Source organism: Channa argus, chromosome 11, assembly GCF_033026475.1.
Source record: "Channa argus isolate prfri chromosome 11, Channa argus male v1.0, whole genome shotgun sequence".
In the NCBI taxonomy this organism is placed as follows: domain Eukaryota; kingdom Metazoa; phylum Chordata; class Actinopteri; order Anabantiformes; family Channidae; genus Channa; species Channa argus.
In genome coordinates, this window is record NC_090207.1 from 18,285,307 (window position 1) to 18,309,389 (window position 24,083).

The following is a 24,083-nucleotide window of genomic DNA, read 5'->3' on the forward strand; positions in this document are numbered from 1 at the left end:
CCTTAAAATAAACATAATAGAGGAGTGTTTAATCGCTCTCCAAATAAAATAGATAGAATGTATTTTTAAAAATTGTTTTGATAAATTGCAGTACAATTGCAGTATATTGCAGGTAATTGTTATGAGATTGTAAGAATGTAACACTAATACCAGTATGCAGAAACCGTAAAATTTAAGGCCAGTGTTAATTTGATTAAAAACAAGAACACAATCTTCTTTCACTCTCTTTAATTGCTTTAAAAAATTGCGTACCATAGAAGAGATATATTGTTTTACAAGCAAATATATATTATACTTTCTATTTGATACAGGGTTAGAGTCTGTACAATCATCTCCTGTGACAAAAACGTATGTTTCATCTTTACAGTGAAATCATGAAAGTTACATACAAAACTGATAAGGAGTTAAGCTTAGAAAGGTCACACTCATAAGAAAATGCACTGGCACAAGCATCAGTGATTATAAGAATACTGTTGTTTTTTTTTTTAAGTGAGCCTGTTGATTTTATAAAAGGAGATAAAACATTGTGAAGGCAGTCAATGTAGCAGAAATGAAAAGAGAAAATACTTCTCTATGGAGAATTTAAAAATGTCTTGAATTTTATATTTGGTACATACAGCATTATACTTCAACAGATGTAGAAGCATTGACTAGATTTATTTTAAAGCTGTTAGCAGCATACATGCACCTGATCTTGTATAACTTACAGCACAGAACAGAATTCATCTCTTTACTTTCCCCTTTGGCTTTCCACTCCATGGCTTAACAAATGTCATCCAAAACAAGCCACATTTTCTATAGTGAATAACTTACAAAACAAACATGCGTTATTACATAGTATTTGTTCTTCTGGCTGTAAACGTCTCTTGACATGTCCCAGACCTTACTCTGCTTTACTTTAAGCACATACTGTAGCTATGTTCATGCTGTTTCCTCAAATCTGACCCAGGTATTTTCAGAGATCTGAAAGAAAATCTGAGGGAGATATTTGGAAGAAACATTAATACTTTGCCATCCTCGTTCAGAATTCTCTGCAGTGGTTTGTGATAGAACTATGGTGAAGAAAAGCTGAATGTAGCATCATACTGTATCAGGAGCACAGAAAGGAACAGTGCTGTTCACTGGGAGGGAATACAAATTTCCTGCAGCTGCAAATAGTTCTGGAACAAAAAACTCCTTTCTTTGCACCCAAACAATATCATGAGCATTCATTCTTTCCTCTCAAGTGATGTGTGTGAAAACACTTCCCAAGTCTCAGTGCAACCCCCACACATTACACATGCGTACATTCATGCAGGGGGTTAGGTGAGAAACCACATGATGTCCCTGCCGTGTCTTCACCTTTGTTCGGGAAAACAGTGTGTGGTCTGACATGCAGGTCTGACTACACCAGGTTTGGAAGTGTGGTGGATAATGGGATGAAGAAATGCTGCAGTGTCAAAAGTGGATCGGCTGAAGTGAACTGGAGTGATTAGCTGGGCTCTTGTGAGTCCAGAGTGGGCAAGCAGGAAATGGGGAAGTCAAACTGGTGCCACATAATTCCCGGGAAAAGTCCCAAAAGCACGAGTCCTTTCTGACGTACCTGCAGAGGACAGTGTATACAATGTGACCACTCAAAAGGAAGCAATAAATGTAGGTGTATGCTCTAAAACTACGTATAAAAATATGCACAGTTTACACACTGTGCATAGGTTAACTGTGCCAGTTACACATGCAATGTTTCATATTGTCCACTAGAGGGGGACCTAAAACTGCAATATGTCTTAGTTTTGTTCACAGTAAAAAAAAAAGCATTTGTTAGTACATATTTTTTAATCGAATTTAATTGTTTTCTGTTTTTAACACTGTGGACATACTGGAACATTCAATTTAAGTTTTATGGAATGTGTGATTTCTTTATGAGGTTTTAGTAAATGCTCCTTCATAGTTGTTTTTAAATAGTACCGACTATAAAAAAACAATGTTACTGTTCCTAACATTACAGCATGCACTGAAAACATTATTTTTCATGTCACTATATAACTCACCTACAAACCATCCATCGTCACATTTCTCCATGACTTGTACAATATCTCCTTCTCTGAGCTCCAACTCGTCCGAATTCTGTGGTTTGTAATTGTAAACAGCTTTATATCTAAAATTGAGAACACAGAAAAATAGTCAAACTAATGGACTGTGGCACAAACTCACCAAAGCTTCAAAACTTAGTTTGTACTGTAGCCATGTGAGTAAACAGCATTTAATCTCTAGACGTACGGTTGGCGCTGCACCAGTGTTGAACCAGAATTGTTTGGCACTTGTGTGTGTGGCAAGGAGTTGACATGTGGATTAAATGGAGCAGTCGAATTTGGTATTGCACCCTGAAAGAAATAGAAACCTTATGTCAGGCATTATGAAATGAAGAGTGATTAGCCACATTCCTGTCAACACAAAGAGTGACACCATGGGTGTGAACATGCAGTGTCTAAAGGAGGAGTCGACCTGTGAGGGGTCAGTGTATCTGGGAGTGTTTGCACTTGTAGCTCCTGCTCTGTGTGCAGTTGTTGATGGCTGAGCGGGAGGTGAAACAGGCCTCGCTGTAGAGCTCTGGTTAGCTGAGTGTGTGTCAGGCAAGTGGTTGTTCTGGTTCGTATGTAAAGCAGATCTGGAGGTGTTGTGTGGCCACCAATTGGCTGTTTCTTTGGGCACAGGTGTCTGGGTGGGGGAGCGTGACTGTGAAGCTGGGTTCCCGTAAGAAATGGGTGAAGACGGCTTCAGGGGGGAGTGCTCAGGCTTGGGACTGAGGGAAGTGGAAGTGAAAGGTGATAATGGTGATCGTGGACAGGGTGAGTGGAGTGGACGCCCTGGGCTCTGAGGTCCAGGAGAGGCGGGTGACAAGGGGCCCGGTGAGTAGTCATCCGTGGAGTATTTGAATCGGGGCATCTTGTTGACCTGGACATAATTGGCTGGGAAGATGCCGCTTCGACTGGTGCCTGAGATCCTGCCTTCCAACCACATATCATCAACCCGCCTGGTTATATTGATCACCTCGCCCTATGGAGAGTTAGACAGTAAAATAAAAGAGAGGCAATGTTAATCATGTAAAACTTTCAATTTTGCACAAATTGAAGGTCACCAGTAATCAGAATTCAGGTTAATGCTCCCCAAATTTATAGTATATTAGAGCAGATGGGTACAAAAGCTGAAAATACAATTCATTGCATTGTTGATATATCCCAATCTCATGACCATGGGACAAATATAAGGTTGTATGTTAGCCTAACCTTGCATAAAGAATGAAAAGTGGAGTCTTGTCATCACCACAATGTTGTCAGAAGTGGAACAACTGGATTCTGCTTGGATGCAGCCAGGCATTATAAATAAATTTTATAGACTAAACTTAGTCTAAACTTAATTTAATCTTTTTGGAATAAAATTATTTCATTTGTTACTAATAATTGAGACAGATACCACTCGGAAGACTCTGCAGAAAAATAATCTGGAGTCAATGGTTAGGTAGATTATTTTGACATAAAGACAACTTGCCAAAATCCACCAGCCCAGCACCTCCAAAGCTCCCTAATAAACAATGTGTGTCTAACTCGTATCACAACAGTTTTTTGTTGTGTAACCCCTGTTTCCACTCTTTGTGGCAAGCTAAGCTATACAGCAGTAAAGTAGTTTCATGATGTATTCACTGTACAGGCAGGAGAGTGGTATATATGAACTCATCTAATTTATTCCCGAGTGCTAATAAGATTTACAGCCACAATCTAACTTGCACTAGGAATGTATTTGTTCCACAGCCAAATCTACAGGAGCTCAGCGATGAAGAAAAACTTTTATTACAGCTACAATTTTTAGCCTAGCTCGTATGTTCACATATTGGAGTGATATAACACATACATAAAATGAACCGTACACTCACTTTACGAAAAGACAGTTCAACGGGTAGATCGGCATTAAAGTTATACAGAGCTATAGCTTCTCCGTAATCCAAAACCTGTAGAGTGGGAGATTTTATAGGTGTAGGCTTCTCTGTTGGAGGGAGAATCTATTAAGAGAGCAGAGCAGAGAGTTTTTAGCCAGTATCACAATACAGAGAAAACAGCAACAAATGAGACAGACGAGGAAATTCACCTCCACATAAGATGTGGGGAAAATGCCAGCCCTTCCATGATGTTCTCCTTCAAACCAGTTGGCATCTACCTGCCTGTGGATGTAAACAATGTCCCCCTTCTGCAGTGTAAGCTCCCTGAAGGAAAGACAATGAGACACAAAAGGAAAAGCCATTAGTTTAGCTAAAATAGGCAAGCTGTCTCAGGATTTCTGACTTAGGATTTACTTCAGAGCTGTATTTCTGAAATGTAAGTGACAAGAAGGAAATGGCATATCAGCTCACACCGCCACTCACTTGGGTGACTGAGCTTGGAAATTGAACTTGACTCGCGCTGCTTTCATCTGGAAATAAAAACAAATGTAAAGTTGCAGGCATCATATCTTTAGAATTTGCGATTATTACAGAACTTAATCACAAAATACTAAAACTGAAAACAACTTAACAATTGATTTTTTTAAAGAAACAACCTTTACAGCAAAACATACCTTTTTCTCCTCTTTCTTAGGCGGCAGCTCCATGGTTTCATGTGTAGGGGAAAGGCGTTCTACTGTGGAACAAAGTAAAAGCACAATGGCGTGCATGCACTCTTAAGCATGCAGTCTTTTGTTCAGTATATTTTGTTTTTTTTAAACGTGTTGCTACAAAAAAGACCAATCAAAATCTTAGCAACTGCAGCACACAAGTTCAAAAAGGTTCTTGAATTTCCAGAAAAGAAACAATTGGATAAAGCTAATCTGTAATCAGGTCTTCCGAAGTCCACTTCCTATTTTTGTGCACTTCCTCTCCACCCTTCTACAGCACCTTCTCTTTCTATAGGAAAAAACTACATAGGCTTTCCATGCTCACATCAGCCTCATCTAGTGAAAATCCAAAGATGAGAGATTAATGAGGCGGTCAGAATAAGTGAGATTACTAAAAGCTTTTGTTATATGTAGACATGGGTTCTTGTGGATCAGTGGGGTCAAGAAAACTGTGGACAGTTTTAATAGGAAAAGAATAGAAACAGCAGGGTTCTTATTAACACCCCTTCAAAGTAATGTCAGAAATAATAGGAAAATGTCTATGTGTGTGAAAAAAAATTCATGCTTACCATATGTGGAAGTGGAGGTTGCTAATGTGCCAGTGGAGCCAAGGATAGGCTGCTTTGATGCTAATGGTTTGCTGAAAAAGTATAAATAATAATTGATTTTTTAAAAATGCTATTGTATTGTTGTGATATGTCTTCTAGTCAGCAGGGAGTTTGTAACGACAACAAAAGACAGACAGTCACACACATACAGTTTGTGTGTGTGTTAGTGTGGGGGGGTATCTGCATTTTCTTTTACGGCACATCTGTCTGCAGCTGCACATTTTCATGCGCTGGACAGAGATGAAACAAATAATCAGACAACTAAAAGGTTTTGCAGATTATAAAATGAGTCATGCTATTATCCCTGAAATGAAATCTGGTTTAGGTTAAGTTTGGACCTTTAAGCATTTTAATGAAAAAAATCTCCATTCACGATCAGAATCATTAGAGTCCAGTTTGTCCTGTCTCTCTTCCCCAGAACGTATTTGCATATTTCCAGACAGTGTTGGCTTTCATTCAAGTATTTGCACTGGACTGCCCACAGCTAAACAGCTATGACTGTTTGCTACAGCTGCTGAAGTTTTAACTTTAGATGTCCATAGGAAAGGGCTCTATAATAAAGCCCCACATCCTACCTTGCCAGTAGATGTCAAAACCCATGAGCCCAACTTAGCAAACAACAGTGAGAATCCTCCAAGAATGCAGTGCACACATGGTAGGAAATGAGGAATGGAATGCCGCATGCTGTCTGAAGTAACAAATACTTACTTGAACTTGTTAGAGTTCACTAGCTGCCTACTAGTTTCCTAGCAATGTGAGTCACCTGAATATCTAACAGGTATCCTGCAAAGTATTACTGGTCCATCCAATCACAGTGCTAGGTGTCTGAAAACTCCCAGCTGATGAAGCAATATTAAAGTGGATTAAGAGGCAATGTGTTGTGCTCAGAGGAGGTTTCTAATGTGGTGATTGACCCTGGCCTTTGTATAACCTGCTCTGCATGTGGCTCAACAATTTATATACAATAAATTAATTGCCGTTGTGCAGGAGCAATACAACCAAATTTGCTATACGTATGTTACAAGAAAAAAAAGGAAACGTAGCATTACATTTAATTATTGTAGTACATTTAGTTATTGTAGCATTGTAACAGCAACATGAACATGAACAGTGAGTTCGACAGCTTTCAACAAAACACACATTGTTTCCATGGTCAATACTGAAAGTACTGAATCTACTTTTAATCAGTCTTAATAGTCTGTGTAATTAAAAACTTGAGAACTTTGAGAACATATTACAGATGACAAAAATACGCCTAAATGGTCAGTAAATGAGTTATTACAAACTCCTGAAAATAACTTGAAGTACTCATGTTCCATATAGGTAATGTTACCACTGACCTGTGGGTTATAGTACCAGTCTTTGGAGCACTTCTTGGATCCTTACCTCGGGCCTCCTGCAAGTACAGTTAACAGTGAACACAGTTTGTTCGCAGTGGCACCCCTCAGCCTTCTGTATCTCCCAGCTGACAGGAAATCTCACAGTAACTCAGACAAAGTAGAGGTGCTAACCACTCCCAAAGGAGCAAGAAATCCCCTGGGTCCTATCCTCCTAGGGCTACAAACAACACCACTCATGATCGTTCTGAGCTGTGATTTCCGCTGAATTACAGCCTGTAAAACTAATTTAATCACACAAGAATCAGGAAAAGCAAAAGAATCATATTTTTAGCATCCAAATCGTTCTCTAAAACAAGCACAGTGCAAAGAAAATTTCTAAGCAAAACTATCAAAAATGTATGAACTACATTTGCTTAGGAGGGAGAGGGCACTTGCAGGCAGGTGATTAACATAGCAGATCAATCCGAGTGCAAGGCAGGCAGACGATTCCCAGGCTGTCATTGAGGTCACAGAGACAAACAAAATGTGTGGCAGCAAGCATCTTTACGTGGGGAGAGTAAAGGTGAGGGTGTGTGAAAATCCTGCTAGATTGGGGAAGGGATGCTTCAGCAGAGAGAGTCAGGAGGGGGGCTCAGTACCTCACCCCGGCCTCGCCGTTGCTTCTTCTGGGAAAGTCTCCTTTCCAAGCCCTGGATCTCCGAGTCCAGCTCAGCCTCAAATCGACTCAGCTCAGAGACCAGACTGGCCTGAGCCCAAATGGTAATGGAATGGTAAAATTAAAACAATAGTACATACTCTGAGTTTTAAAGCTAATGGTGTCCCTTTTCAGTGTTTTAAAAAGATGTCTTCACAGAGTGAATGCAGAAACTAAAGTTGGATCAAAGCTTCTCACCTCAATTGATGGGGACTTTGGTTTCTCTGGATGTTTTGTCAGGGATAGATGAGCCTAAGGACAAAAAAAACAACACTGAACAGAAGTTGCTTAAGTTATAAAACTGTTGCTAAACTTATCTTGCTTACTTATCTTGAACACTATCCAACCAAAGCCTGTGCCCCCCTAGCAGTTTAATCCGGCCATGCTACCACCAGTTCACAGCTTGTTGACTCTTTAGTTCAAATGGTGGTTCAAATCTCACATCCAACTGAATTCCACCAAAAATACTGTAGATGTCGATATGTGTGATTATACTTGTTTTATAGAACAGATTTATAGCAATTAAGGTTATGTAACTTGCCACCAGCTCTCAAGGGTTTTTGGTTATTGTGTAACCACATTCATAAATATGACACAGATTTCTATCTAGTCCAGTGCTGTGTGGAGAGCTTTCATTGGTAGACAAACAGTTAAAGGTAGCAAGTAAATTTCTTATGAGGTGAAATTAGTTTTCCAAATGCAGAGAACTCATTATTAAAGCTTGAAAAGTGAAAAGTGGAAGTGCATTTAAGGACAGGCATGGGTTTTAAGATTCTGACAAACATCCACATATTTCTTTCTTGGATGATTTAGTCAAATTATCTAGCTAGCTAACCAATACGCCTTTCACCCTCTGTTTAGAGAGACCTGACATCCACACAAGCAACGGATTCCATCAAGCATTTCTTTAAAAGGCTTATCTGGAAAGAACCACAGACATTTGGGTCCATTTTCTTTTTCTTTTTTCTGTTAAACAAAAAAGCCTTGGCTGAACGAGTCCCTCTGAATGCCAAAACCTTCCCCTCAGTCCTCATTACAATCATAGACTGTGGAGTAGCAAAACACCTGATATGGTCTGTGCGCTGGTTTTCTAAATGTTGTCCAAGGGATAGAACATTGGCCAATGTCATAAAGAGAAAATGTAAAAAGCCTCCATGCTGTGAGCCATTATAAACCATAAGAGGTTAACACTTTAATACAGATCACAAGACACATCACCTCCCGTGGGGGAGTGGAAACAAAGACTGCTTTTCTTCACAAGTGCAGACACAAGGCACAATATGCACCAGATCTGGGACATTGTTGCAAAGGCCATTAAAAAAAAGGAACTTTAGAGACATTGTTTGTAACTCACCAGGGGTGTTTAAATACGCAGACACATAAAAATGACAGCACACTCAATTATAACAGCTCCTGAAGGGACAACTTTACTGGGCTTTGAGTTTACTAGCTGACAGAAACAGATAAATGAATGAAAACAGGAAGCCTACTGGATCCTGTGAATAAAAGAAGAACTGAGCAAATCTGGTGGTAATCAGCAGGTACACCACACTCATGAGTTATTATCGCGTGAGGAGATGAAATACGAGGACTTAGACTGTAATCTTTAAAGAAAAGTTACCCATCCTCAAAGCTGTTCTTGAGCCCCACACTGAGAAAACAGTGAAAGACTAAACAAATAATGATTTAGTGATTACAACCAACAATAAAGTGGGATAAATCTTCCCAGAATTTGACAAAAACATCTATGTAATATCTAACCTAAGGTCACAGCCTATTTTTAAAGTGATGAATGCATGCAGCGTTGTACCTGGCTGTGACTTTCAGTGGCTGTGCTCTTTCCAGGCTCAAAGTCGAATATGCTCTTCGGTTGAGGGTGCTGCTTTCCTGGATCTGAGAGCTTATCTACATCCTCACTCCTGAAATGTAACACCCCAACACACATGCGTGCACACACACACACACACACCATGGACAGCAAGTTAATCATGGCATCAATGTGAGTGCCTTCAACAGCAAATCCAAACTTGTCTGTTCCCATTGCCCTCCACGGCTCTTATATCACATTGGCTGATATTCACATAAACCCCACTTTATCTGATGTAATAAAATTACCTGGGTGTGTAGGCAATTCTACTACCAGCAATGGAAACAAATGTTAAAAGTACAGTTTTAAATGTCCTCTTGCTAAACATTTAAAGTTCTGTAGTGTACATAGTGTTGCTACAAATTAATTACTAACACAACCAAAAAAGATATGTTTATTAGTACCATTTAGAGTAGCAGGTAGGTGGATTATGTTTGACAATTGTTTTTCACCATTGTTGGTGTCACGCTAAGCTAATTGATGGCTAGCGGCTTAACTTTGGGCTGTGAAACACCAAGGCAATATTAAAAAACTAACATTGATTAATGTTGGATAAGTGTATCATGGCCCTTAGAGTTTAAAGTAGAAGAAAAACATTTAAAGATTTTTGGCAAAAACATAAGAGTTTTTGGCTTATTTGCTGAAAAAAACTTACCACAGTGGGAAACATTTAGCCCGATTCTTGCCAGATAAAACAAAAAACACCTGCCAGTACCATTAGAGCTCACACTTTTTCATTATTTTCTTTAATAATATTTATCACTGTTAAGTAAGAGAGTGGTATCAATCTATCCCAGATTTCCATACTCTTACTTTTTTCCTTTACGTTCTCAGGACATTTTATAGACATGTTCACACACACCTCACATCCATAGCCCCAGGTTAAATTTTATTACCACTATGAAAAAACAGCTCAAATTGAATTTTCACATTGTCCAAATGTGTGAACGTGGGTATTTACCAAACTGTCTTTACAGTGCTGAATATGTCTTGAGATACACTGTTGATTTGCTGGTTTTCTCTGGCTTGCTGGTTTTCTTTACTGGTTTTCTCAGCATATTCTGTAATATACTAAGCCCCTCTGTGACGCTGAGACAGCTATGTACATGAAATCATAGTGAACTCACCAGTCTGGCAGAGCTCCATAAGGTGTTAGTCTGAAGAGATTCTTGTCTGCTTCATTAGTTTTTTCAGTGTTGGTAGATTCCTGGAGCCCTGCAGGTCAGTGGATCAGTGGAGATCAGTATGTCTGTAGTCAAGTATGAACTGATTATGTAACCATGGAAAGGACAACAATGTGGACTTGACTTACGTTCAACTGACCATCGCTCTGAATCCTCCAGCTCAGATTCTGATAAACAAGTACAGACATTTTTTCAGACTTGGAGTTTACTATTTATAAATTGAAACAACATTTATTTCTTTCCATCTTCTAATACTCCCTTACTCTCTTTTTTGTTTTGGTGAGGCCTCGTTGTTCTAACAGTACCATGGCTGGCAGACATATTTTAAATCGTTCCTTTAAGCATAAGTAATAATTTCAAGTTTAAGTTCTCTGATACAAGCAAATGCCCTCAATTCAGAATTGTACTTAAAATGCACAAGTCATGACATTTAGAAAAAACATTTTGCACATAAACAGCACTACGTTTTTCTCATAGATCTAGTAATCCTATCACTTTATCATCAGTAGAACCTCAGTGAGCTTGACATGACAGCATGTTCACGTACATGTAATTACACTGTAGCAGTACTCCGAGCATTGAAAGCCAATATTGCATAAGATGACAAATCACTTTCATGGAGTTTATATACCTCTGAATGAAAACTGATCCAGAGTAATCCACTAAAACTACCTCAGTGCTGCAATGGAGCCATTAACCACGCAAATTACAGGGAATGTGGTCCCATTACGCAACGCCTGACAGAAACAAATGAACAGCTTGATTTGGGAGTGGCTGAGGTAAGAAGCTGGATTATTGTCAGATCTAATAAGCTGAGATGATTTAAGTCTTTAGGGCTTTTTAGGGTTCTTTCATCATGTCTTGTTTTGCCTCTAAAATAATCTGTTGTCTGGATCATCTCTGAAGTACCTGCCTCTAACCGAGAGGGATTCACTGTGGAGTTTAGTGTGTGAGAAGAGGTGGAGGAGGAAGAATGTCCTTACCCTCTGGCTTTTTGTGGATCTGTCTAAACATGCTCTTGTACCAGTCTCTGGGCTTGTTCACACTCTGGTACAAAGAGAAAGGGGAGGAGCAGAAGTTAACCTGGCGAATGAGGCTTTGAGAAGTACATAACTTTAGATACAACAGGATGTTTTTTTTTTTTTTTTTAAATGAGCCTATTTTTTTTAATTTAGCAGTGTTTTCTTTGTCTTACTGATCTGGAGGCTATAGGCATCCCAGTTTCATCCACTGGGCCAATTCCTGAGAACTTGATGAGCCTCTCCTCCCTACTGGGACCCCAGCTGCGTGGTAAAGTGGCGGACCCTTGGACGCCATTGGACAAACCACCTACGATACAGTCAAAGCAATATCATCTTAGCAATTATGTTCCAACATTTAATTGCAGCCACATAATTTCAGATTACAGCAAATGTTAGTAGCAAGCACGTTTAATTTTTCTTCCAAAAATTTATGTGATGTCATTTGGAGGCATTTTTTAGCTAGAAGTAGAGAGTTTAATGGCATTAATGCACATGTTCTACCCAAACTAGAACCAACAGAAGCAAATTCAATGTCAGTGGAGGCATCCCTTTAAATGTAACATTACTTTCCTTAAGATTAATCACTCTTAGCTATTATTCTTTAAACTGAAACTTATTTTTAGTTGAACAGCAGGTGCTTTACATGGCAAAATTCTTACCATGTGATTGTGAGGGGCCATAGTATGCGCCAAAGCTGAGAGTTGTTGTGCCACTTCCATTAACTTCTGACACCTTGAGAGAGGTAAAATTATACCAGTCAGCCCAAACACGTACATCTCAGTCTAAAGTAACCCACAGCTGCAAGAACAACAACATACTCATGGCTGGATGTACAGCCTGTTGTGCTCCCTGTTTCCACAGGGAGGAGCACTTGTTCACTGAATTTCAAATACTCAACTCTTGCAATTATTATGAACACAGCTACCAGGACATATATCTATATACCTTGGAGTCTCCAGATGGCACCCTTGTGGAGTAAAAAGGGCTCAGAGGAGGAGTAGGGAGACCAGGGGAGATGACCACCTCAGGCTCCCCACAGAAGATAATCCGGGAGCCATTTGAATCGGCAACCGCTTCTGTAAACTGCTAAAAACAAAGGAAATGAGAAATCCGGTTGAACATAAACAATATACGAACTTTGCTCTGTCTTGTTTTCTTGATAGCCTTAGGTAAACATTGCTTTTTCTATCGGGGGCGGTCATGTGAACGTGTTAGGGATCCAGCTACTGTCTAGAGAATAAACAGGCTTTTGAGGGGAGCCTCTAATGAAAAGCCTCCTAATTTCTTTAAGACAGGACAGTGGGAAGTGCTGTTCCACCCACTTCATCATCTCCCTTGCCACAACTGCAGAAAGGCCTCATTCAAGGTGCAGAGAGGGGGCACAGGAACAGGAGAGGACCATTATGAGCTCATTAACTCTCCATTCACCAGGCCTGCCTGTTCTCCAGCCAAGGGGAGGCGCCAAGGCCAGAGAGGTTGGGAAGGGGTCGTTCATGTCATCCTCAAAGTCCAGTCAAAGTCCAATCTTGTGGTTTCCATAGTGATCCATCTACCCCCTTCTAACCCATGATGACCAGTCTAGGCTTTGTGTGGGAATGCTTCACATTTGAATCAGGTTCTCTGGTCCTGTCTGTGTACTTGCTGGGGGTCATGGGAAAACCTCTGTGTCTTCTGCTAACGGTACAACTGATAGCTGTACCAAAGTGGACTGGACTGACCTGACTTGTGCAACATTTTACTTGTGAGAGAGTTCCTGCGTTAGGGTTAGATCTGGCAGGTTTAGAGGTGTCTATGCAAGAGAAAGTCTTTGCTTAACAGAAATGTCAGTATTTAGGACAATTAAAAGGTCCCTTACCTGAGACTGCATGTGCTCGGTTATGGTTCCTATGTGACAGAATTCAAACTATTTTGGTGAGCATCAAAGGTGTATCTGCAAAGACAAAATACCAAGAAATTAAAATTGTATTTTTTTGTTAGTTTTTTTTATCTAGTTTCCTGAGGAAATTCCATTGTCCTAACAAAGGTATAAGCCATTGCACATTTTGTAAATGATAGTATATCATCAGACCAAAAAGATAATGCTTTGTTTGTGTTTCAGTCAGGTTTTGTGCCTTGAGGCATCACTAGAGACTTCAAATCAATATGCCTTCTGTTATCAAATGTGCAGTCAGTAATCAAAAAGATTGTTAAGATTTTATATTTGTTACAGACTGTTATCAAACCCATTAAGCCTTTTAAAATGTCTATGAATCTATTAACTTACTGTTGTAAGGTTTAAGTTAGGAAAAAAATATTATTCTGCAGCGAAAATAACAATCTCATGTTACAACTGTTATTAAAATTGATTTACATTTTTTTTGATTAAAGCACATAAATATTTGATGTAATCTTCCCTATAGGGTGACTACAAATACAGAAATTATTCATGTAAAATAAGTAAAACATTTCACTGGTAAAATAGAACGGAGAACTAGAAACTAGAAACTAAAAATTAGAACGTTTAGGACTAGATGGTCATTGGGACTGTATTGATCAAACTACAAGGCGAATGAGGTTGTCAGAGCCTTCAGGGGTTAAAGATCTGTTCGTTGGAGACATCCAGTAAGAGTAAGTTAAAATAAACACAGAATCTCTTAAGGTTTTATTCTAAAATTTGTCCATTTAAGCCTTTAAATTATTAGTTGTTTGGTATACAACAAAGCCTTTTTGTCATAACCCACATTATACATCCAGGCAGACTTGACAACTGTTCCATTATCCCAACCCCCTAGTTTTCCAAAGAAGGAAAGTTGGCATCACCCACTTTTCCCTTTTGCTAAGGAAAAACCCACGCAAAGCTATCATACTGGTTTCGATCTTCCTAGTCTTACAATGCCATAATAAGCTGGACATGAGGTGCTGGATGATGGAGAAAGTTGTCTACTGTAAGCAGAGACCGGTTTCTAATCAATTGCACCTCAAAAAACAGATTTTGTCGACTGTTTCAACATCAAAGACATGGGGAGAATTACGGGGAGGCCATTTCCACTCCTGTATGAGGCAGGCACGTCTCATCTACAGTGACTAAATGGCCCATAATAACAGGGTCAGCACAGAAACCACAGGCAATGTGTGGCTCTGTGACCATGAAACCTTGGCCTCTGCAAAAAAAAAGTTGTTAAGTGTTTTTTTTTTTTTGTGCATTTTTGTGCACTCAGTCAAAACCAGTCATATCTTGGAAAAACTATGAGAGATAGAAAAAAACAATAGAGTTCATATAGAGATTAGGCTTTTTTTTTTTGTTCTACCAGGTATGGTTTTATAGCTTGGCAAAAAAAAAATGAAGCCAGTGTACGCGAGACTACTAGAGGGCTGCCCAACACAATTTACACTGATGAGTTTTCCATGTGGCATTTGCAGCTGAGCATTAGAGACTATAATCGCTGTGGTCATGACCAGGAAAACTATATGTGCTCTGTCTCTGTGCACAAGATTAGGAGACAGCCCAACAGTCCATGCAGTGTTAGAATCAATGTTCCAGTTCACAGACCATGATCTGAGTCATCATCTCCCGATAAACAATGTTACATAACAGGGAAAATATGGGAACTGGAGGATTGCATCTACAACAATACCATCTCTGCTCACGCATAACAGATGACCTGTCATTATTCAAAGCAACCACAGACAGTTGATTATCTGTCTAACAATAGGCAATACTGCAAACAGGTCGTAGCTCAAAATAATGGCCTAAAATACTCTCATTTACAATGTGTTTGACGAGCTAGTCTGTGTTTCCGGCAGAGCGCAAAGAATGGTGCCCCTATTTTTACAGGACCAATACACAGATGAACAACAAGATGAGTGACTCACTTGCATTTTTATAAAATAGTATTTCCACACAGTCTTTTTTACTGGAATTTACATGTCACCAAACTGGAAAATTGCTTTACATGTCACTTTGGTTCACTTCCTCTTCCCTGACCTAACTTCTTTGCCGGATTTGTACCTTACTCAGAAGTTGTTGTTTTTTTTTATGTAGAAATGTAATCAACCCTGGTCCATAACCATGGGTTGAGTGGCAGAAGCTCTGGCTACCACATTTACCATGATGCAACACAAGAGCACACCATTAAGATCTATCCTGCCTCATAAATGCCTTTTCAACTCCACACCTATGATGTAACACAAAGTCATGCCAAAGATGCCATCACACTGATGACATCATCAAGGTAATTTTTTCATGCTTTGGGCAGATCCCTTCACAGCCAATGAAGACTTGATAAAACTGCTTTCTCAGGCTGAGTGGTACTAAAAATGTTACAATGTCACAATGCCACTTTAATACACACTGCAACATGATAATATCATTGATCAAGTATGGCTGAAACCTCTCCCTTCACAATGGGACTGAATTGTTGTTCTCAAATTGACAATGGTCTAATTTGGCTTTAAATGACTGGAATTATGGATCACTCCCACTTAGAGGCCTAACAGCTGAGCCTCCCTGCTCAGCATAGTAGCATCCTGATGAGTAAGCCCATGTCATAACAGTGTCTCTGTGTCTCATTTCTCTAGGGAGCAAAAGCTAATGGAGAAAGACTCTACCACTGCACGCATTCCCCAATCGAGAGCAGCAAACACAATCCTACCTAATAAGGAAAAATCGGTGTTGGTATCTAGCAAGAAAATCCCTGTCCAGAAGTCTGGTTCTCTCTTGGTTTGCTTTGAATGCCCAGAGCATTCTTATGTAATTATTTAGTCTTAACAGCAGAGGCAGCTATGAGCTTTCACACAGTGAAGGGGATTTTAGAACTGGAGATTTGTTGTTTCCTTGTGAAGCATGTTCATGTTTTTCCCCATGTGTTTTCAAGTTAAACTTCTGCTATGTGAGAGGGTTGTTATCACCACTGGATCCGTTCGGCGATGCAAGAAAAACACAGCCATAAAAGGCGCATGTGCATCTCAGATAAAGATGAGATGATGTCCTGCTTTACACAAGTTTCCAAAACCAATGTTTTGGAAATGTTCCCCAACACGGGGAAACTGAGGACATGTAAAATGGGAATCAAGGGATTTTTGGTATGGAAATCGTTGTCTTTGTCCCCCAGAAACTTGTCCAGTCTCTTGCAGCACGTCTTTGAACTAAAAAAACAAAGTCTGTACATGTATAGCTCCCTTAACTATTTAAAAAAACAAATGTGTTATGACACATTAAAAAAACAAGTTATTTTAATGAGATTTAAGGATTATTTGTTTTATTTGCTTTTTTGTCTAATAGGAGCAGATGAGGAACCAGTATATCATCTGAAGTTGCTGAGCTAAAGCAAACTACCAAGCAACTACAAGGTCAGTGAACTTCACCACACCCGTGTGTTTCCTGTAAATCTCAACGGGAGTTTTCCACAGCTGTGAATAGTAGCACAACAGTTATGCAATTGTAGCAATATAATAAAGTTGAACCTTTGAAATGTGTGAAAAGATAATATAATTTAGCAACACAGCAATGCCAGATCATAGGCTACAAACAAAACTGCTACGAGTTCAATATTTCTCAGCACTGTTTAGTCATTTCCCTCTTTTCTTGTTCTTCCATAGAAGAAAAACCCTGACCTATGATCACCTCCTCCTCCACCTTATTCAGAGCTTCTTGTATTGTTCTCATTGTCAGGACTATCAAGATGGCCACACAAATCCTAATGAATAACTGTCACTGAGTTGACCCATGAACTCCTGCGATCTGTTGATGTAGCATCAGATAAGCAACGATTTGTGGTCAGAGGGAGATTTGTGTTGTCTATAAATCACATGTACAAGGCAAGTGACAGTGGAGAATGTGCTGGTAAAGAGCAGGGACAATGCACCTAAATAAAACTAATTCCATTCACAGCAAAATACACCACTTGTTCATTAGCACAAGTGTTGTTGTGGCTGCTTCTGTGCACAGGATACTGAGCAGAAAAAGCCAGTTAATCATTCACTCCACAGCTGCACATAGTTCAATAAATGCATCCAAGTCACATACAGGAAGAAAACCAACCAAATGTGGTCTAAGTATTTACTTAAGGTGGTCATTTTATTTAACTGAGCACTGACTTGCATTATGTTAAATCTTCAGAAAGTGAACTGTAAATAGATTCTGAGCTTCCAATGAAGTGTTCATTTTCTGAATGTTAGCTGAGAACAATGTGCCAGACAGAGGGGTGAAGTCTTATCACCCATTTGCACGTACACAATGTTACCACTGTGCAGAACGTTATGCAACAGCCTCATAAAACTAAGGAAATTCTGCCTTAAAAAGTGAGAAGGTAATTACAAGCACATTTGGTGAGTAAATAAAGTTGGTGTTTATTTCTAAATGCATGAGTCACACTGCAGTTATGTGAGAGATGTTAGTGGTCCTGTGAGGTTGATTGTATGTACATCCACTCTGGGCTTTTGCAAATTAGCAGATGTGTGGATGCAGCCCATACAAGGTCCTGAAGCTGTGAGTTTATGATATGCAGTTATTGAGGGACACACACATTTATCAGGAGGGAAGTATTTCACCTCCTTGTATGGTGCTCCTCCAGTCTGAGCAACAGGAGGAGTCAGTCTGTGTGGTTCTTGTCAATGGAAGGGTGATGTGTTCCCAGGAGGAACACAGGCTACAGGTCGGTAAATCACAGCCTCTCTGTCCAAGGAGAGTCAAACACTGTGGGGCTTTATCGGATTTGCTCTTACAATAAAACAAAGTCCATGTGTGAAAGTAAAACCTGTCAGACAAAGCATGAGAGAATACATGCTAAAAACACAGTACCTAGAAAAATATGTCACAAATCCTTGTTGCTGTCATTTTGCATTTTCAAAGCTTAGTGCAGTCTGTGGATATGAGCACTGGCAGCAGGTTCTCACACTAATATTACAAAGGGAATCAGGTCTGGATGTGGAAATTACCCTGACAGTAAGGGCAAGCTCCAGTGATGCCTGGTCAGTCCTGGGGCTGACCAGCCTTGATGTGGGCCTTGATGTGGGAAAGTATTCTGACAGAGGATTTTTTTTCTCTGAATCTCAGGAGCTCACCTGTCAGCTGTCAGTGTAGACATGCACTGGGCAGGGTAGTGAGGGTTGGCAGGTTAGGAAACACTGCCCAAAGTTCCTTCCCTTTCTCTCTCTCTCTCTCTCTCTCTCTCTCTCTGTGTCTCTGCCTCACACAGTCAGTTTCATAGTTCTGTTTCAACATCAGGACTAGATAGGAGTGTTTCAGATGCGCTGAAAAAGCATCTTTTTTTTAGGATGCTCAGTCCGCATCACTAATCCTTTGGTGATGCAGGATTGGAGCGTGGTAGCCCCTGAGCAGTAAGGAAGGTTGAACTTAAAACACTTAATAAACACGTTTACAAAAGAGCCGACCAGACACAAGTTTCTGTACATTTACGCTGTTTAAGATCATGTTGTACTCACCTTAAAAGTGGCACCTCATCACCTCTTTTAGGTACAGTATGCATGTAAACCACGCTGTACACCTTCACTGCACCTTCACTCTAGTGAAACTAGCCAGGACACATAATCTCACTCTGTCCTTCTCTCTCTCACTCCCAGCCCTTGCTCTGCCTGCCTCCACAGAGGACTTCCCGGTTGACAGGCATTGCCATAGCAACCTGCTTCAGCCCCTGCTCACCCTGCTCATGGCTTGTCAGTTTGGGGCACCTCCTGCCTTAGCAGCCCTTTTGTTGGGATGAGGTGATATTTCACAGCACAGGGTTAACCAAAGGGGAATGCAAATAGTTCATCACCTCCACCTTGCAGACACTGCCCAGTGATTCCATAACACCCCCTCCTAACTTTGTCTCTCCTGTGCCTCCCTCTCCTTGTGTGTGTGTGTGTGTGTGTGTGTGTGTGTGTGTGTGTTTGTTTTAAGTGTGTCTCTGCTTGTGAAAAGACCATGTCTCTGGCCAAAGACACGAAGGGAGAGTAGTAGCTCCTTCCGTTTCTCTATTTCGGGAAGTGTTTCACAGTCATTACTTTGCAACACTGACAAGTCCTGCTGCCTTTTCTCCCATTAACACACACATAAACACTGTTGGGTGTCAAGACTGAAGGAAATAATCAGAGACTGAAATGTGTTTAAAATGTTACCACCAAATTATTCAAAACAGGAGATGCAGTATGTGGACAGATAAGTCATTCAAATTCTGGTTGGTGGCAAACAACAGTAAAGCACTTTTTTCAAATCCAACTCTTATGCTTGCACACAATGCTTTCCCTATAAAACCAGGATTTCCAGTTTGCTCGCAATTGTTGCCAATGAAGGCAAACAGCAAAACCTGAAATGTAACATGCTGACAGGCTAGTTTTGGCAGAGTTTGCAGCAGGTAGACTGAGTTACAAGGTCCACATAGCAGGTGAGTGATGTAGTCACTTACTAACAAATGCTGTCAGCCTCTTATGCAATTTGGGTTCTGGTAACAAAATAGGTCCAAAATAAAAGGATTGAACAGGGTCTACCCAGGGGTCAGCTTGTTCAAATGTGCAGGTCTGTGTGTGTGTGCTTGTTTGCTGGCCAAATCATACTCGAAACTGAAGGTCTCAGCTCTTTTTAATAATTCATTGGTCTGGCTTGGTACAGCAGGGCAGATATCCCTTTACTGAGCCTCTACTCCTCACAGGGATGTTTTTGCCAAACAAATGAACCTGATGGAAAGCTGGCCAGTGCAGGCCTCAGATGGAGGCTGCCCTCATATGTCGTGCTGGAGCAGACTTTCACCCCGCTGTGACTACATCTGTCACTCTGTAGCTAAACAAGGTAATCATGCAAGAGGTGATTGCAGCTTTGGCCCCGGACCTGACACCTCTCCCACACTGGATCCTTGTTCACTTTATCTTAAACAAACACACGGCCTCACTCTCTCTACTTCTCATTTATGTGACAATAGAACATTGTTAAGACTGGATGAAAAATGTTGTACCTCCGTATTTTCTGAAATACATAGGTTGCAGCTGACCTGTACTTTACTGTGAAAGTCAGCCACTGTCATTTCACACAGAGTTGAATGTGTCTGTGTGTCACTAAAAACCTTGACAGCTGAAGATCTGCATCAAAATAGGAAAAAAGTCATAAATTGGTTACGTAATTGAAAACTACTGTGCATCAATTGATGGCTATAGCTGTAAGTTTTGTTCAAATACGAATTTTCCCCTTAACTTTGACACAACAAGAGACAACAATTCTGGGAAAAGTTGAAGATGTGGTTATCACCAAATAAGTTATAGTTGGAGAGATATGACTCAACAGGTAAATAAGCAATGGTGGAGATTCGGTGGTCTAGACATCATACAGTACCGTATGTGACATTCATACTGTGGCTCAAGTTGAGCTTTGAGGAAGCACTTGTGGAATGTGGAATGAGAACAAACACAAAAGCATCAGGGTTTATTTTAACTGTAAACATCATTTCTCTAAATCGTACATGTCCCAGGACTTTGTTGGATGACCAGGACAAACAATCACTGTTAGATGCATGAATTCTCCTTCATCTTTATTTCTCATCTTTAGTTCTCTTAGATCTTTAGTTTGAGACGTTAGATGAAAAGATTCTAACAGGGAACTATTCCCACACTAAATGTTAAAGAACAACCACAGACAGTAAGTAAAAGATTAACCTCCACCGTAGTCCTCCTCATGTCCACCCCTTTTCACATAACTATTCCAGTGTTGCTTACTAACCTTTTGAGAAAATCATTAAAAGTCTGTCACAACCACAAAGCAAAGATAACAGTCCTGTCATGTTTCTCACAGTGAAATGATGAAGTACAGCAACAACAATGTGATGCTCAAACGTGCGTCAGAGACAGTGTCCTTTCAAACACAAATCACAACTACTTAATCCAAAATTCACCACATGACAATGACAGAGACTGGAAATTCAGCCTTTTCTTCTGGATTTGCAGCATTTACTTCCTTGTGATACCAATCCTAGCTCTACTCATGTCGCAAAGCCACAGCACAAGTTGGACAGTACTTACAGGCGAGCGCAGGCTGAGCTGTGAAGACTCCTCAGAGCACAGGGAGAGAGGAAGTGAATGAAAAAGAAGGAGGGAACCACTGCTGCACTTCTATCCCTCTCCCTCCCCTTTTGCTCTTGCTCTTTTGCAGGCCAACAGGGTGTCTTTTATCTCTGCTGAATGATTCAGACTGGGTCTCAGTGTTTGACTGAATGTCTGTAGGCGTGAGTATTACTTGTGTTTGCTTGTGATTGTGCTTGTGTGTGTGTGTGTGTGTGTGTGGTTGTGTGTGCGCACGCACTCTAAAACTCATCAGGGAGAAGCCACTCTCCCGCAGTAATAGTTTCCATCCACAGCTGGAAATAATAGAGATTCCCATACACAAGCTCAGTGACACCACCCTCCAGTGTTTTACAGGCAAAGAAAGAGGAGGCGATTTTCAAAGCCATCCCAATGTCTGACACACATATTGCAATAGTATGATCTGTTCACTGTGTTAAGACTTTAGATGTTATGATGTCACAGTCTGGATTGGTTTCTATGTGCAGATGTACACACACACACACACACACACACACACACACACACACTTCAAAACCTTAGAGAAGTCTCAGTATTTCCATGTTCTGTTCCAGTACCAGGCTCCACTTACCCTGCCTGAGAAAACCCTCTCTGCAAAGCCAAAAATCCACAATGTCATCATCACAGTGGATCAGCTGGATTTTGGTTTGAAGCTCTTGTGAAGTTACAGGGAGGTTTATCTTTCAGCTCCCACTCCCATGTTTTGTCTGCAGACCTCTGGTTTCCTGCACCCAGAGTCCAGGAGCAGCTCTCAGCCCTGCCATCCAAGATAAATATTTAACTGGTTGGCTGTGAGATCAGAAGCCAAAGGTCATTTCTTTGTTATTTGTCTGGAGTCCATCTTCAAATACTCACAAGGTGTCACCCAACAGCTAAAGAAGTTCCCCAGAACTCAAAGTCCAAATGAGAAGTACTTAGAGAGGATTAAAGACATGTTTAGTTCATGACACTTCACTCAACTAGAAACACTATGAGAAACAAGCTACTACTCTCCTTTCGGCTTATCCCGTGAGTTCGGGGTCGCCACAGCGGATCATTGTCCACATGTTGATTTGGCACAGTTTTTACGCCGGATGCCCTTCCTGACGCAACCCTCCCCAATTTCTACCGGGCTTGGACCGGCACTGCATCGCTGGGGAGGGGGGAATGGGCTGTTAGGGGTTCAGGGTCTTGCCCAGGGACACTTCGACATATAGCCAGGGCCGGGGATCGAACCACTCACCCTGTGGTCCGTAAGCAACTGCCTTTACCAACTGAGCTATAGCCGCCCCTACTATGAGAAACAAGCTACCGTAGCATAATTTCTTCAGACAGATTGTTCTTAAATTAGAGCTCATTCTCTGCAAAAATCTACTTTCCACTTTCTAAAACGTTTTCCAAAACCATTAAACATGACGCACTTTGTCCAGGATGTTTTCATGAATATCTATTGGCCTACTTCATTTGCCTTTGGTATACTGCTGTATTCTAATAATGTAATCTGTAGTTGCTGCTTATTGTGTGAACGTTCACACAATGTGTAGCACTATGCTGCCACTTAGTGGTTCTAACGGGAACTTTGTTGATAATACATTACATACAAACAGATGTCAAGACCTACCTGTGCACTGGACATCCTGCATAAATATAATGACAAATCCAAATCCATGACAAACGGTGGGCCGCTGCCCTTGTGAGTCGATGGACTGGAAAACAAACAAAAATACATATTATTTCTTTTGTTTTACATGAGAACTTACTGTTGTATGAATGTTGTATGTAGGCTTCAAAAACTAGAAACTGATGAATTGTTTGGGGCCAGCATCAAAAAGTGACAGCAGCTGGTACATTAAAGCATCTGGGCAGCAAAGTCAGCTCTGATCTGTCTTCTCCAGAATCAAGGCAACAGTTCACAGTTCATCATCAGACAGTTGTAGGCTGACCAAACACATGTAGCTTCTTGTCTTTGACTTTTTAAAATATCTTTAACAATTAAACAGCAGACAAGTGTCCTGCATTTACTCCTGCAGTAACGTTGTTATTTAAATTTCCCACTAACATTTTTCTGTTTAGGAAACAGGTCGGCTTTGCTCACAGACTTAGTTGTGTTCAGGGTGAGTTCATATTAAAAGAACAAATTCAGCAGCAAAAGTGCTATTGTGTGCGACTGTGGCGCAGGAGTTAGAGCGGTCGTCCATCAATCCCACAGTTGTTTCATCCCGGCTCCTCCAATCACATGTCGAAGTGTCCTTGAGCAAGACACTGAACCCCAACTTAGTTGCTCCTGGTGAGTGTTGGCCAGCTGCATAGCAGCTCCCCCATCGGTGTGTGTGTGTGTGCTTGTGCGTGCGAAGCGATGTAAAGCCCTTTATGTATCAACAGATAGATAAGTGCAAACCATTTACCATTTTACTACTGCACAGTCCACAACAATACATATTACTGAAGAAAAATATACTGATAATACTTAACAATCTAATACATTTCATCCCCGATCACAGTTTCTCTTCCTATACACCCTTGGATACCCTCAGTTCATTATAGCATTAAAGCACAATATCACATATGAGATTAAAAATAATAAAATAAGAATATGATTATGTTGTCTCCAATTAAAACTGAAGTGGGACAGCAAATAAGATTTATAAACCCAAATTAGTAATTGATGTTACCATTAAACTTCTTTGATCTCTATTTTGATCTAGCAACATACATTTAAGGGGGG

General features: G+C 40.4%; 1 protein-coding gene across 12 annotated transcripts; it reads right to left on the bottom strand.

Annotated features, from left to right (window-relative positions):
• Positions 1-213: 213 nt before the first annotated feature.
• Positions 214-22,069, bottom strand: sorbs3 (sorbin and SH3 domain containing 3). Of its 12 annotated transcripts, XR_010915556.1 has the most exons (22): positions 21,320-21,474; positions 13,191-13,265; positions 12,281-12,421; positions 11,995-12,067; positions 11,509-11,642; positions 11,297-11,360; positions 10,442-10,480; positions 10,257-10,344; positions 9,073-9,181; positions 7,461-7,514; positions 7,207-7,314; positions 6,569-6,624; positions 5,190-5,260; positions 4,585-4,646; positions 4,394-4,440; positions 4,120-4,234; positions 3,908-4,033; positions 2,482-3,033; positions 2,257-2,360; positions 2,028-2,134; positions 1,342-1,582; positions 214-975 (listed from the first exon to the last, which is right to left on the bottom strand). XR_010915556.1 is itself a non-coding variant. In XM_067521359.1 (21 exons), exons 2-21 carry the CDS (start codon positions 13,200-13,202, stop codon positions 1,521-1,523), a joined length of 2,121 nt encoding a protein of 706 aa, XP_067377460.1. In that variant the 5' UTR covers positions 13,203-13,265; positions 21,951-22,069; the 3' UTR covers positions 214-1,520. The 12 variants fall into 12 exon arrangements, 11 of the variants coding, with proteins under 11 accessions (XP_067377460.1, XP_067377457.1, XP_067377465.1 ...); XM_067521359.1 differs by lacking the exon at positions 21,320-21,474 and adding an exon at positions 21,951-22,069 and having other exon boundaries at positions 214-1,582; positions 12,281-12,418; XM_067521356.1 differs by lacking the exon at positions 21,320-21,474 and adding an exon at positions 21,951-22,069 and having other exon boundaries at positions 214-1,582.
• Positions 22,070-24,083: the final 2,014 nt, after the last annotated feature.

Bases quoted from the DNA above. Each gene is read 5' to 3' on its own strand.
- sorbs3 (XM_067521356.1), bottom strand. The intron at 12,068-12,280 runs GTATATAGATAT...ACCTCTCTCAAG, and splicing joins TGCCATCTGGAGACTCCAAG to GTGTCAGAAGTTAATGGAAG. The intron at 5,261-6,568 runs GTCAGTGGTAAC...ATACTTTTTCAG, and splicing joins ACTGGTACTATAACCCACAG to CAAACCATTAGCATCAAAGC.